The 14,662-nt window shown below is 43.0% G+C and overlaps 1 protein-coding gene across 1 annotated transcript in view; it reads left to right on the forward strand.

Moving 5' to 3' along the window:
- naf1 (nuclear assembly factor 1 ribonucleoprotein) overlaps nucleotides 1–14,662 on the forward strand; it is a 160,879-nt gene that overhangs the window by 72,744 nt on the left and 73,473 nt on the right. The window contains exon 5 of the mRNA XM_033018250.1: nucleotides 7,172–7,254. Within this exon, the coding sequence (XP_032874141.1) occupies nucleotides 7,172–7,254 (83 nt within the window). The remainder of the gene's footprint in view (nucleotides 1–7,171; nucleotides 7,255–14,662) is intronic.

A 14,662-nucleotide genomic window follows, 5' to 3' on the forward strand; every position in this document is an offset into this window, starting at 1 on the left:
TAACTGCTGATGGTAGTAGCATAATTAATTCTGAAGTGGATAGACACATCCTATCTGCTCAAGTTCAAACAAATGCCTCAAAATTCATTGGCCGGCAGTTAATTCTCCAGCAAGCCAATGATCCCAAACTTACTGCTAAAGCAACAAAGGAGTTTTTCAAAGCTAAAAAATGGTCAATTCTTGATTGGCCAAGTCAATCACCCGATCTGAACCCAATTGACAATAGGTGCAGGAGTAGCCATTCGGCCCTTCAAGCCATCGCAGCCATGTGATCATGGCTGATCATCCATAATCAGTGCCCGGTTCCTGCCTTCTCCCCATATCCCCTGACTCTGCTATCTTCAAGAGCTCTAGCTCTCTCTTGAAAGTATCCAGAGAACCAGCCTCCACCGCCCTCTGAGGCAGAGAATTCCACAGACTCACAACTCTGTGTGAAAAAGTGTTTCCTCATCTCCGTTCTAAATGGCTTACCCCTTATTCTTAAACTGCAGCCCCTGGTTCTGGACTTCCCCAACATCGGGAACATATTTCCTGCCTCTAGTGTGTCCACACCCTTAATAATCTTCTATGTTTCAATAAACACTGATGTAATTTCTACATGATGAAACCGAAATGTATGAAAATGGACTTTATTAAAATCTGACAATGTGTACTTTAACCACGTGATTTTTTTCTATTACAAAATCTAAAATTGTGGAGTATAGAGGCAAATAAATAAATGACGGGTCTTTGTCCAAAACATTATGGAGGGCACTGCATTTAATTTAACCATCACCTGTCATGTCTGGCATATATCAGATATGCACATTATGGTAAATAAAAACATAAAAAATAGGAAAAAAGTCATTTGGCTGTTTGGTCCTGCTCTGCCATTCGTCAAGATCCAGACTGATCTCGGACTTGAATGACATTTTGCAGCACAAGGCTTGTATCACTTTCATCCTTTAATAGCCAAAAATTAATTAACCCCTGGTTTGAATGAAGCCAAGAACTGACCCTCCACAGCACTTTGGATAGAGAAAACCAAAGATTTAGCACATTTTGCATGAACAATTATTTCTTCATTTCATTCCCTAAACATCTTACCCCTTTTGAAGTGACCCTTTGGATTTGTAGTCAAGGGAAACCTTCTCTTTGCAGTCAGCTTATCAAGTATTGTAAGAATTGTATTCTTTCTTTAGACTCTAGACTTTAGAGATACAGCACGGAAACAGGCCCTTCAGCCCACCGAGCCCATGCCGACCAGCGATCACCCCACACAGTAACACTATCCTGCTGGGGACAGTAATACGAACACTGGGGACAATTTTACAATTCAATTATCCAACAAATCTGCACGTCTTTGGAGTGTGGGAGGAAACCAGAGCACCAGGAGAATATACATGTACAAACTCCGTACAGACAACACCCACAATCAGGATCGTACTTGGGTCTCTGGCCCTGTAAGGCATCATCTCTACCGCTGCGCCACTGTGCCCACCCTGTAGACAATAGACAGATCCGGTGCAGGAATAGGCCATTCGGCCCTTCGGCCCTTCGATCATGGCTGATCATCCCCAATCAGTACCCCGTTCCTGCCTTTACCTATTTCTTTCTATGAACGGAAATTTTTAAAGTGTTCTCCCATTTATTGAACTCTAGAGGACACAGGTGTAGTAATCTCAATCTCTACAGCAAACCTTGCCTCCTTGTAACTAGTCTAGTGTAACTTTTCTGCAAGATCTCTTTGGTCACTACCTTTTTTTGGAAAAAACAATACTGTGATATCACAAAGCCCTGTATGGTTGCAGTAAGACATTCTCATCCAAACTCCAACCTTGTAATAAGCTCCAACATTTACCATCTCAGTTGCTTGCCTCACCTGCATGTTGCCTTTCAATTACTCTGGTGCAATGACTTTTTAGACCCTTGGGTACAGAATCTGCACTGCTACTTGTCAACCTTTATTTAATTAAAGTTATTATCTTCTAATTTATTTTACAATAAACTCATGGATAGGAAAGGAAAGGTTTTTTTTAATGGATGTTTAAGGTTTAGAGGACATATCTGCAAAATGAGGGTAAATGGAACCAGCTTAGATGGGATGTCTTGTGTTCAAAAGGGAACTGCAGATGCTGGAATATCGAAGGTACACAAAATTGCTGGGGAAACTCAGCGGGTGCAGCAGCATCTATGGAGCGAAGGAAATAGGCGACGTTTCGGGCCGAAACCCTTCTTCAGACTGAGTTTCGGCCCGAAACGTCGCCTATTTCCTTCGCTCCATAGATGCTGCTGCACCCGCTGAGTTTCCCCAGCAATTTTGTGTACCTTAGATGGGATGTCTTGATCAGTGTGGAAGAGTTGGACCGAAGGGCCAGTTTCTCTGGTGCATGACTATGATTTGTTACAAGTTGCATGACTACAACTTGTAACAAACGCTGTCACACAACAGAATTTTAAATATCACTAGACCAAGTGCGGACCTGTTGGGCCCATTGCCCCAACGTAATATTCCACCAAACTGCGCATGAGCGGCTGACGGGCCCACACTAACGGCAGAAATTAAGTTAAAGTTATTAACTTTGCGTTTAATATTTCCATTACCTCGCCATCCCACTTCCTATCCCTATCCTCCTCCATTCCCCCTCATCCCCCAGCACTCATTCCCCCTCCTCATCATCCTCCCTCTTCTTTCCCCTCTCCTCCTCCCCTCCCCCACTCTGTCTCCCTCCCTCTCCTTTCCCCATCTCTCTGTCACTCCCTCCCTCCCTCCATAACCCCACTCCCATCCATCTCCCCTCCCTAACCCCCTCTATCCTCCTCACCTCCCCCTATCTCACCCCCCACTCTCCCCCTCACCTCATTCACTGCCCTCCTCTCCCTTTATCCCTCACTCCGTACATCCCCCCCCCCCTCCTCCCCCATTCTCCCTCCTCACCTCCCCCACTTTCCCCTCCCTAACCCATCCTCTCCCTCAATCTCTCTCCCCTCGCTACCTCCCTCTATCCTCCTGGTCCCCCACTCCTCACCTCACCCCTATCCTACTCCTCCACAATGAAAATTGCGATGTATTTATTTTAAATGAAATTCTCAATGAAAATCTTTTTCTTTAAAATAACCTAAACACAATGTAAGCTGTTAATGAAAATTGAATTTATTTGATAAAAACGGAGTTTTTTTGAAAATCGCGATTTTACATGTAAATGAGATTAGGGATCCGATTGTGACGTCGAACACAGCTGATGGGCAAGGCAAGTGGAAATATGGTTTGTAAAGTGATTTTTATAAAGTTTAAAATGTCAAAAACTTGTAAAATATAACACCAATCCGAACAAAACTTGTTTCATTTACATCCCAGGCCAATGGTGAGTAAGGTGGGCAATATTGTAGTGCTATCGTGTACCATTTTGGCGGGGTTTTGTGATATCACGCACACGCACACACGCATACAAACAAACAAACAGAGTTTTAGTAATATATAGATTTCATACTTAACAAACCATTACAGGAATATTAAAGAAACTAAATCCCTCAAACATTTATTCCACATTACATTTCCACCTTTCTAATTTGGTTCAATTTTTGCTCTTCGTTGAGCATTGTGTTTTCAGTACAGTATTACAGTCTTATGATCAAGTGCAAGAGTAATACTCTGCAATTTCCTTTTATTTGTTAAGTGCAATGTGAACTCATACCACAAAGCATCGACAGAACATCTGCAGGAGTGACAACAGTATTCCTGGCCATTAGAATTTAATTTGCTAAAGTTCACAGTTCATGGTGGCTGATTAGGAAAGGGGTAGATGCAACGAGACCTGGGTGTCATGGTACACCAGTCATTGAAAGTAGGCATGCAGGTGCAGCAGGCAGAAAAGAAAGCGAATGGTATGTTGGCATTCATAGCGAAAGGATTTGAGTATAGGAGCAGGGAGGTTCTGCTGCAGTTGTACAGGGTCTTGGTGAGACCACACCTGGAGTATTGCATACAGTTTTGGTCTCCAAATCTGAGGAAGGACATTATTGCCATAGAGGGAGTGCAGAGAAGGTTCACCAGACTGATTCCTGGGATGTCAGGACTTTCTTATGAAGAAAGACTGGATAGACTCGGATTGTACTCGCTAGAATTTAGGAGATTGAGGGGGGATCTTATAGAAACTTACAAAATTCTTAAGGGATTGGACAGGCTAGATGCAGGAAGATTGTTCCCGATGTTGGGGACGTCCAGGACAAGGGGTCACAGCTTAAGGATAGAGGGGAAATCCTTTAGAACCGAGATGAGAAGAACATTTTTCACGCAGAGAGTGGTGAATCTCTGGAACTCTGCCACAGAAGGTAGTTGAGACCAGTTAATTGGCTATATTTAAGAGGGAGTTAGATGTGGCCCTTGTGGATAGAGGGATCAGGGGGTATGGAGAGAAGGCAGGTACGGGATACTGAGTTGGATGATCAGTCATGATCATATTGAATGGCGGTGCAGGCTCGAAGGGCCGAATGGCCTACTCCTACACCTATTTTCTATGTTTCTATCTTATGTAGTTACATTGTCATTCAGCAGCTTTCAATATGAAGATCTGTAATGCAGCAGAAAATAAAGGATGCTTTATTAATCATCCATAGTTTAATGCCAATGTCATTTATAAAAATCAATTACTAGAGTTGTATATCTTTTTTACACAACCCACACATAATCTGATTCAGGATGCACAAATCAATGTGGACTTTAATGTAGATTCTTTTTCAGCAGTTTGTGCTTATTAATTATGATTTTTCATTCTGATCTTATTTCAATGACTGGCAGACTTGTTCCAGATTCATCACTCTGCTTTGGTTATTTAATCTTGCATTGTTTTCTTTGAATAGACTGCAATTAGGTGGCACAGTAGCACGGAGATAGTGTTACTGCCTTACAGCACCAGATAGCTGGGTTCCATCCTGACTATGGGTGATGTCTGTACGGAGATTGTACGTTCTCCCTGTGACCACATGGGGGCTCTCCGGGTTCCCTCCCACATTCCAAAGACGTGCAGGTTTGTAGGTTAATTGGCTTCTGTAAATTGTCCCTGGTGTGTAGGAAAGAATGAGCGCACGGGTGATCGCTGGTCGGAGTGGACCCAGTAGACTGAAGGTCTCGTATCCATGCTGTGTCTAAACTAAACTATTCCAATAAGATCCAGTATGTCATATATTTTTCTTAATGTTACCATGGTTTGAAATATGACACAAAGAATAAATGTTATTACAAAACAAAAATGAAATAGTGCTTTAAAACAAAATGGGCAGCAAAAAAAAATATGAATGAAGGGCTACTTTTGAGATTAAAAGTAAAATAAATCATGCATAATCTATGAAGTTTCAATGAAACCATGGTTTTCCAGTGTTCCTGGAAAATATTCAAATGAGATCAACAAGAGGCTGAATGCTAAATTTTGCCTTGTTATAAGTTAAATCATGTAGTCTGCTGTGTTGGCTCCTCCTGTGTTGCAAACATTTCACACAGCTATTCGCACAGATATTCGCATTGATTTCTTAAAGCTGATCTTGTTTTCAGAACCTATGTTTTCAGCAGGACTGACATTATTGCCTTTTACAGTTGTCTGCAAACTGGTTAGTAACTGCTGCTATCTGTATGATAACCTAGAGCAGCTAAGAAGGAAGATAAGACTCAATCATACTGATGTACATTTTGAGTTGCACCTAAACCAGATTAGTTAGAATAGCAGAATTCTTTCTCAGCACAATCTTATCAAAGTAGTAAGGTTTTTTATTCAGTCAAATATCTTAGTCGGTAGCTTTGTAACTGGGAGAATATTTGTTGTTTATATTTTCAATCGTTTCCTTGCATCAAAGACTCTTGATCCAGTAACATCAGCTGTAATGTTGTTCAATGAAGATGCAGCGGTATCTATTTACCCATGAGCAATGTACTAGACTTGTTATTTCTGCAAAATGATTCTCACCCTCCCTGGCCTAATTCTGAAACTGTTTGTAGAATTGTGGAGCTGCCTTTCAGCTAATAAGCTACAGAGGTTGTTATTTTATAATTTCTAAAGAGATGTTAATGGATTTTGAATAGGCAAAGACATTAATGACTGCAGAATCAAGGCAAGGCGATTGAATAATTTACTAGTTTGCCAAGGTTGAATTTAATGTTGGATCATGCGCAGGTCACATGTTATCACTGAATGGTAATCTTGGCTAATTTTTCCTACCAAAATAATAACTTATAACTAATAAGTGCAAACTGCTGAAAAAAAACTATATTAAAGTCCACAGAATTTTTGGCCACAATTTGTAAAATAAAGTGAATGAGACTTGGGCAATTATTAGAAATTTGCTAAGACTTCTGACCTTCAGTTCTTGATATTATGCCATTTGGTGAATAATTCCATAATGCACTGTGACAACGTCAGAAGTAGATTGTGGAAACGTTGCTGCCTTGTGATCTAAATATTAGGATTGTCTTTTTTTAAATGATGCACTAAAAGATTAAAATTGCCACAAGCATGAATCATTAATGCCTTGGTTATTTCTTCCACATAAGATAAAAAACATTTTTTAATGAAATCAAGCCATTTTTGCTGATCCTAATGAATGTTGTGAATAGAATGTGTCAATTAACAAGAGAATGCATTCTTATCCAGCAGATAGCATTGCTCAACATGTTAACTCATCGATGCTGTTGAATTATTGGATACATAGCTCAGGTGACAATTCACAAGATTCCTTGCTGACCCATTTGCTGATTTATTAATGTGGTAGTACATTTTTCAAGTAGATAGCTGCTGGAAATGAAAACAACTTCCTAGAAATACTCAGCAGGTCAGGAATTATCATTGAAGTGAGAAACGGAGTAAATCTTTCACTTTGATTTCTGCATTCATTTATAATAAAATGTTATTAACATATAAATTGACATTTCCAAGTAGACTTTGGTTCAGAGTACATTTAAAGATGGAGGCACCACACATTTGTGATACTGGAATCTGTAGCAAAAAAAAATGAACATGGTGGGATTCAGTAGGTCAGGGCAGCATCTGTGGAGGAAATGGGCAGGTGACGTTTCCTTCTGCAGATGCTGCCTGGCCAACTACGTTTCCACAGCTGCTGCTCTTTTTTTGTTACGTTGAAAGATGGAATTTGTTTTTTATGTGAATATTTTAATGACACTCTGAATTTGTCTCTTTATTTGCAGTAATCGTTGAATCACGAGAGAATATGCCACCAGTGAATGAGGAAACTATCCTTTTCAGAAAGAACAGGAGCTCAATTGGGCAGGTAATTATACAAGAACAAGTAACATCTAATGTATATATTTTGCTACGGTGAAAGTTCTCAAGCATTGAAATTTATATTTAGTTAATCATGAAAGAGGTTAATTAGAATTAGAAGCTGAGGTCACATATGGCTTGATTGGAATTTAAAAATGATTGTTGCTGGTCAAACACTGCCAGAACAAAGGCTTAAAATACTACTTACTAGACTAAGTGGGACCCGCTGGTCACCAATACTGCTCGCCAGTGGGGGGGCTGTCTGTTGCGCTAGTATGGGTGTTGCGGACCGAAGGTACTGGTTTCCAGAGGGCTAGTATAGACATTGTGGGCCGTATGGATGCTTGGGCAGGCATCCAACTGTTGCAACGATTTTAAAAGCCAAGCCAAGGCAAATAATTGGGCTGCAGACACCCGACAACCAAAATTCATTTTGTGAACACAAACTTGTTTAAAAAAAGGCGAGGCAAACAATTGGGCTGTAGACACCCGACAACCAATATTCACTTTGTGGACACAAACTTGTTAAAAAGGGCTGCAGCCACTTTACAACCGCATCGAGGGTACTCACCGTGGAGTAGACGTGCCTTCAGTGTTATTCGCAGCTCAGAGAGCTGTGAGCCGTGACTCTCTTGCTTCCTGGTTCTGGCAGAGACTGAGTGAGACACGACACTTCCTGGTTTTATAGTCCCTCCCCCTGTCGCCAGTGGGGGCAGCAGAGAAAATGGGGAATTTTGTAAAAACATTAATATCTCTCATTTTTCATCGACGGAAAAAGCCCTCCGCACTCATACGGCGGAGGGGGGCTCTGAGCGAGGTGGCCAAAAATGACGGCCGTATGTGGCGCCGTTCTCTCGGAAATTGCAGCACAGTCGGCTAAAAGCGGTCAAGATCAGAGATTTAGTAATATAGATTTTGGTGACTAGTAGCTTAAGAAAGGTCGGAATCTGTGTTGGCATCGTTCATTGCTGAGTTGAGTATGGCAAAGTGAAGGTCACATCACGTATTGTTTATTATGCACTGGTATTTGATGCTGCATGAAAATAGTACTGTTTATTATTTAGTACCATTAGATCATTGAGATTGTCTTACGGTAAATGGACGAAGGGAAGAAAATCAGTGTCATCTATAACATGAGAGATGGGACACATATAGCACTGAACATATAGCAGGACAGTGGGAGACTGGCATCGTTGCATGATGAATATGGTTGCTGGTTGGTGCGTAATGTAGACTAATGGATTAGTCATTATTCAATGGAGATTAAGTAGGTGCTTGAGAGGCAATAAAATAAAGCGCAGGATGCATAAAGGTCGAGTTAGATGCAGTATATAATGAGTGATTGAGAGCCATTTCTGACTCCTGAAAATATTGAAGTAATTGAGAAGCATCTTTGAGTATAGTGGATGCATGAGATTTTAAAGCCAGATTCAGTAAAGTATACAACAGATGAGAATCATGTTGCGTAACATAAGATTTAGAGAGATAAATGGGAATCTGCACAGTTAGATGCATATTGAGTGTTGAATTCAGGGGGTGTAAAATCTGGCTTTCAGTGAGAGCAGTGGTAGGATACCAAGATACCAGGATGCATAACTAATAGAATTCAGTGGAAAACCGAAAGAATACTACTGTTCTTCTACAAAATTCCGCTTATATGCCATGTTGAAGTTAGATTCACTTGTCTGCCACAGTTGTCATTGAGATACTTTTTTCTGTTGCCCTTTGAAAATGTTGACTTTTGGAACTTATATGTAAGCAATTATAAGGACAAAGGGACTTTTGATGCCTCTTGTGTGGACAAGCTACTTAACGTAGCTGGATTGGGAAGAACGGGGAAGTTATTAGTGGCTTTTCTTTTATACTTGGGTTACTTTCTGAAGCAAGTTGTATTAATGTTACTAATGTTATTATATGCAGAAGTCAGAATGAATCTGGCTGAGTTCAGTGTGGAAGCTGATATAGAACATAGAACAGTACAGCATGGGAACAGGCCCTTTGGCCCACAATATCTGTGTGGAATATGATGCCAAGAGAAACTAATAGACAATAGGTGCAGGAGTAGGCCATTCGGCCCTTCGAGCCAGCTTCGCCATTTAATGTGATCATGGCTGATCATCCCCAATCAGTACCCCGTTCCTGCCTTCTCCCCATATCCCCTGATCGCAATTTTTGTGCCCTGTCTAGCACTCTCTTGAAAGCATCCAGAGAACCTGCCTCCACCGCCCTCTGAGGCAAAGAATTCCACAGACTCACAACTCTTTGTGAAAAAAAGTGTTTCCTCATCTCCATTCTAAATGGCTTACTCCTTATTCTTAAACTGTGGCCCCTGGTTCTGGACTTCCCCAACATCGGGACCATGTTTCCTGCCTCTAGCGTGTCCAAATCCTTAACAGTCTTAATGAGATCTCCTCTCATCCTTCTAAACTCCAGAGTGTACAAGCCCAGCCCCTCCATTCTCTTAGCAGCTGGGCTTGTACACTAATCTCATCTGCCTGGACATGATCCATATCCCTCTATTCCCTGCATAATCATGTACTTTTCTAAAAGCTTCTTAAACGCCACCATTGTATAGGAATGTTACAAAATTTAGAGATTTTAAAAATCAAGCCTGTAATTTATCCCATCAGATAAAGCATAAAAAGAACTTTAATTTGATACCTAATTCACTTTCATATCTTCAGTATTAAAAACGTTATGGCCATTTTAACACTCGGAAATTAGCACCTTGTTCTCTATTGCTTTTTCATTAACTTAACACAAAAGCTGTGATCGAGGACAGTCAAATGACATAAAAACCCATAACTTTCTTAAAAATAAAGAGAACTGAATGAAATTTTCAGTTATTATAAATTGAAGCATTCTGAAACAAATATGAAACATCTTACTTGGATGGCCTGAAATTAAAGTATATAATTAGTTAATTACTTAATTAAGTAGCTAAATACAAAATTAACCGTTGTGATGGAAATAGTAGTAAACACCCAGACTGCCTTGAAAATTCAAAAATGTGATATTCTCAAGATCAGAACTTTAATATTATTGTAACGTTAAAACAAATAGTAAATACCCAACAAAAAATCATATTCATCAGTGTTATCAAATCAATTAAATTCTTCTAAATGCAATTACTAGATCTAAACATCTATCCCATTCTTAAGAAAAGGCTAAAAATACATTTTTAAATAGCCAAAGTATCCAAATAACAAACTGATCCCATTCACATAAGAATTCACAATTTAACATGATTTTTAAATCTCACTTAGTCATGAATTTCTATGCCAAATGGAAGGAATTGAATGTTTAATTCCCATAAATTTTACTCTTTCTCACTCCATAGGCAAGGGCCGTTTTACACAGATATTTGTTCAAAATCCAGAAACATTCACTCTCAAGATAATCAAAATTGTTATTTTTTACACAATCATGGCATAAGAACATCTAAATTATCTATATTTTGTGTTATTATCTATCCACGATCAATGTTTTCATACTAAACATCTCTCTAAAACGCTACTGTGGGAGTTTTCAGATATTTAGTATGAAAATATTGATCATGGATAGACAATACCACAAAATATAGATGATTTAGATGTTCTTATGACATGATTGTGAGAAAAAATAATGAATCTGATTATCTTGAGAGTGGCTGTTTCTGGATTGTGATTGATTGGAATGTGGCCGCAAAATTTATGATTTAAGCCCCTATCGGCAGGCAAGAGACGGCCAATATCGTATCGGGGCCTAAATAGCATTTTTCGCATCATCAGATTAAAATGAAACCACACCAAAAAAGCAAGAAAAATATGTTAAATAAATGATCTTTTTGTTTTGTCCTGCACTTGAGATCCGTGATGTTGAAGGCGTTAGAAGTTGCGTTTAACTTCAATCCAGCGATGCAATTGACCAGCAACTTTAAAAAAAACGGGGGCGGGATCGCAGATCAATTTTTCTTCATCCGAGCAAGTCCGAGCAAATTCCTCTCCAACAACCAATCCAAACCTGCATTTAATCCCCCCCCCCCCCCTCCCCAACAGCCTCCGGAATTGCACGCACAGGCAGTGGACAGACCTGGAGCGCCACTGATGGTAGGGTTTTGTAACAATGCTACATTGAATCGACCTCCACCACCACCACCCCTGTCAGTGTGTTCCAGGCACCCATCAAAACAAGAAAAGACTTGGTCTGCACATCTCTTTAATCTTCGCCCCTCTCACCTTAAAGCTATGGCCTTTAGTCTTTGACATTTCCTTAACCTCTGGCATTCCAGAGAACTGCAGATGTTGGTTTACACAAGACATCTGATAAACCTCTTCTGAATCCTCTCAAGCCTCCATTTCCTTGCTATAATGGGATGATCAGAACGGCACACAAAACTCCAAATGTAGCCTAAGCAAAATAGAAAGCTTGCGGTCGGTGGGGGCGCTGCGAGTCGACTGCCCCGCTAGCAGCGAGTTCGTCATTTCTACTCTTTTTGTTTTTTTTAGTGTGTCCAAATGTGTGTTTTAATGTCTCTAGGTGTGTCTTGTGTGGGGGGGGGGGGGTGAAGGGGAGTAAGGGGGGAACTGCTTTCGGTCGCCTCCTCCATGGAGAGGCAACTTTTTTCCATGTCGCCCCCCTCGCGGCCTAACACCATGGATTGGTGCGGCCTTTCCAGAGTCGGCCTGGAGTTTCAGCAGCGGGCGCAGCGTGGACTTCTCCTCGCGGAGTGGGCCAGCCCTTGCCAGGGTCGCCAGAAGGCAGTGCTCCGATCGCTGACCCGCGGATTTTAACGTCCTGAAGCCGTGGTCTGCGGAGCTTCTAGCCGCGGGCGCGGTGTCCAGAGCCTGGGACCCCTCGTTAGGAATCGCCGGAGACAAGCTCCGATTGCCAGCCCGCGGCCGATAACATCCTGAAACCGCGGTCTACGAAGCTTCTAGTAGCGGAGTGGACTTACCAACCGGAGCGGGATCCCTAGCCGGGGATTCCCGGAGAAGAGCTCCGACCGCTGGCCTGCGGCCTACAACATCCTGAAACCGCAGTCTCCGGTAGTGAAGCACCGATTCAGGACTTACCGAGTCGTAGGGGGCGCCGTTGAGTATGGCTGCCCTACCAGCAGCTGTTAGTCTTTTCACCCTTTTTTAAAATTTTTAGTGAGTAAAAATTGTTTATTTTGGAGGTCTTTTAGCCTTTTTAGGTGGGGGGTGGGGGGGAAAGGTGGAAACTATTTTTCTCAGTCCCTACCTGGTCGGAGATGTGGCTTTTCTCCGAGCCGTGTTTTTGCCCCTTCCTCGCGGCCTACCAACAGTCTGGAGCGGCGTTTCCTGCCGGGACCGGCCAGGACTTCAGCTTCGGCAGCGGCACAGCGCTGAGGCACCATCGTGGAGCGGGCGATGCCTTACCCGGGTCGCCGTGCGGTGGGCTCTGGAGTGTTGAGACCGCCGACTCCAACATCGCGAAGCTGTGGTCTGTGGAGCTTCCAGGTGCGGGCGGCGCTGAGCTTTAAACACCGCAGAACCTGGGATCTCACGCCGAGGTCGCCAGTGTCGGAGCACCGACCAACGTGGCTCGTGGACTTTGGGACGCGGTCTCCGGGGAGGAAGCGGCCGCTCCAGACACTCCGAGCTGCTGAGAGTGTTCACCCGACGCCAGAGGTTCACCATCCGGCGAGAGGTCCTGAAGCATCGGGCTGCCGTAGTGGCGACGGCGGAGGCCTCAATAGGCCCGACTATGGGTGAACTTTTGATGCCTTCCCCCACAGTGGAAACCATTGTGGGGGGATGTTTTTATATTTATTGTTAAATTCTTTAATGTTGTGTCTTATCTTTATTTGTGTGCTGCAATGGAAAGTCAAATTTCATTACACCAATTGGTGTATGTGATAATAAATGTCCTTTGTACCTTTGACAAGAGGGCCTGTACATCCGGCCGCCCGCAGCGGTGACTGGGGGAACAATGGAGGAGGACTGACTGTACTTTGTGCCTTTGACCATAGTGAAGAATGCTGTGGTGGATGTTTGTGTTAAATTGTATTGTGTGTTCTTTTTGATTGTATCGCTGCTGGCAAGTTCATTTCACTGCACTTTATTGTGTATGTTATGGCGGCAATTGCGTGCTGCTGAGCCCCAACGCTGGTGGTAAAAGCACCATTCCCCTTTAAGGACTTTCCCTTTAAGAACTTTCCCTTTAAGGACTTTCCCTTTAAGGGCAGGCTCCAGCTGCTCCGTGGAGCCCCTGGTGGGCGTGGCTCTAGGCCTCTGTGCCTTCCAGGGCACTGTGGACATCCGATCCAGCTGGCCCACTTTCTGCCGTCTGGACAGCCACAGCTCGTCGGCACGCTCCGCTAGAGCCCGGGGGTTTTCAAAACTTATCCCTGCGAGGAGTGGGCGGATGTCGTCTGGAAGCTGTAGCAGGTAGGCATATTCAAAAAGCATGTAGTGGTGGTGGCCATCCATGAGAGAGAGCATCTCGCTCATTAGGGCCGATGGTTTACGGTTGCCGAGCCCGCCCATGTTGTAAATGCGGGCCGCTCGGTCCATCCGACTTAGGCCGAAGGTTTGGAGCAGCAACGCCTTCAGACCGCCATATTTATCGGCCGCTGGTGGATCCTGCAGGAAGAGGATGATTCGCCCGGCCGTTTCTTGATCGAGTGCACCGACCACATAATGGTAGCGGGTCTCATCGTTTGTTATCCCACGGACGAAGAATAGGGTTTCCGCCTGCTGGAACCATACCTGCGGCTGGTTGATCCAGGAGGTCAGCAGCTTCAGGGCGACGGCGCTGAGTTGGGCCTGGTCGTCGTTGGCGGCGGCGAAGGGTTGAATAAAAACTGATTGATTGATTGATTGAATTGTGCATAGCTTCATCATGATTTCTTAACTGTTATATCATTGATATCACTATACAATAAAGAAAATAATGTTATGTGTATCTCTAAGAATTGCTGTGATCTTGGAAAAGCAGTTGTCCCAGCCATTCTCCGGGACAAGTACTTCAATGCCTTCGACAGGGGCCACCCCGGTGTGGAGGCAACCTTACAATGGGCACAGAGCATGTTTTACTGGCCTGGTAGGACCAAGTACATACGTGACAAAACTGAAGTCTGCGCCATCTGCAAAAGCCTGACGCCACACCAGCAGAAGCAGCACTTACTGCCCCACCCGGTTCCTCCTCTACCGTGGTCCACGGTAGCCACCGACATATTCGAATGGCATGGGAAGCACTATCTGGTTCTCGTCGACTCATATTCGGGCTGGTTTGACATTGATCTAATAATAATAATAATGGATGGGATTTATATAGCGCCTTTCTAATACTCAAGGCGCTTTACATAGCATTATTCATTCACTCCTCAGTCACACTCGGTGGTGGTAAGCTACTTCTGTAGCCACAGCTGCCCTGGGGCAGACTGACGGAAGCGTGGCTGCCATTCTGCG

The sequence above is a fragment of the Amblyraja radiata genome, chromosome 1, assembly GCF_010909765.2.
Source record: "Amblyraja radiata isolate CabotCenter1 chromosome 1, sAmbRad1.1.pri, whole genome shotgun sequence".
NCBI lineage: Eukaryota > Metazoa > Chordata > Chondrichthyes > Rajiformes > Rajidae > Amblyraja > Amblyraja radiata.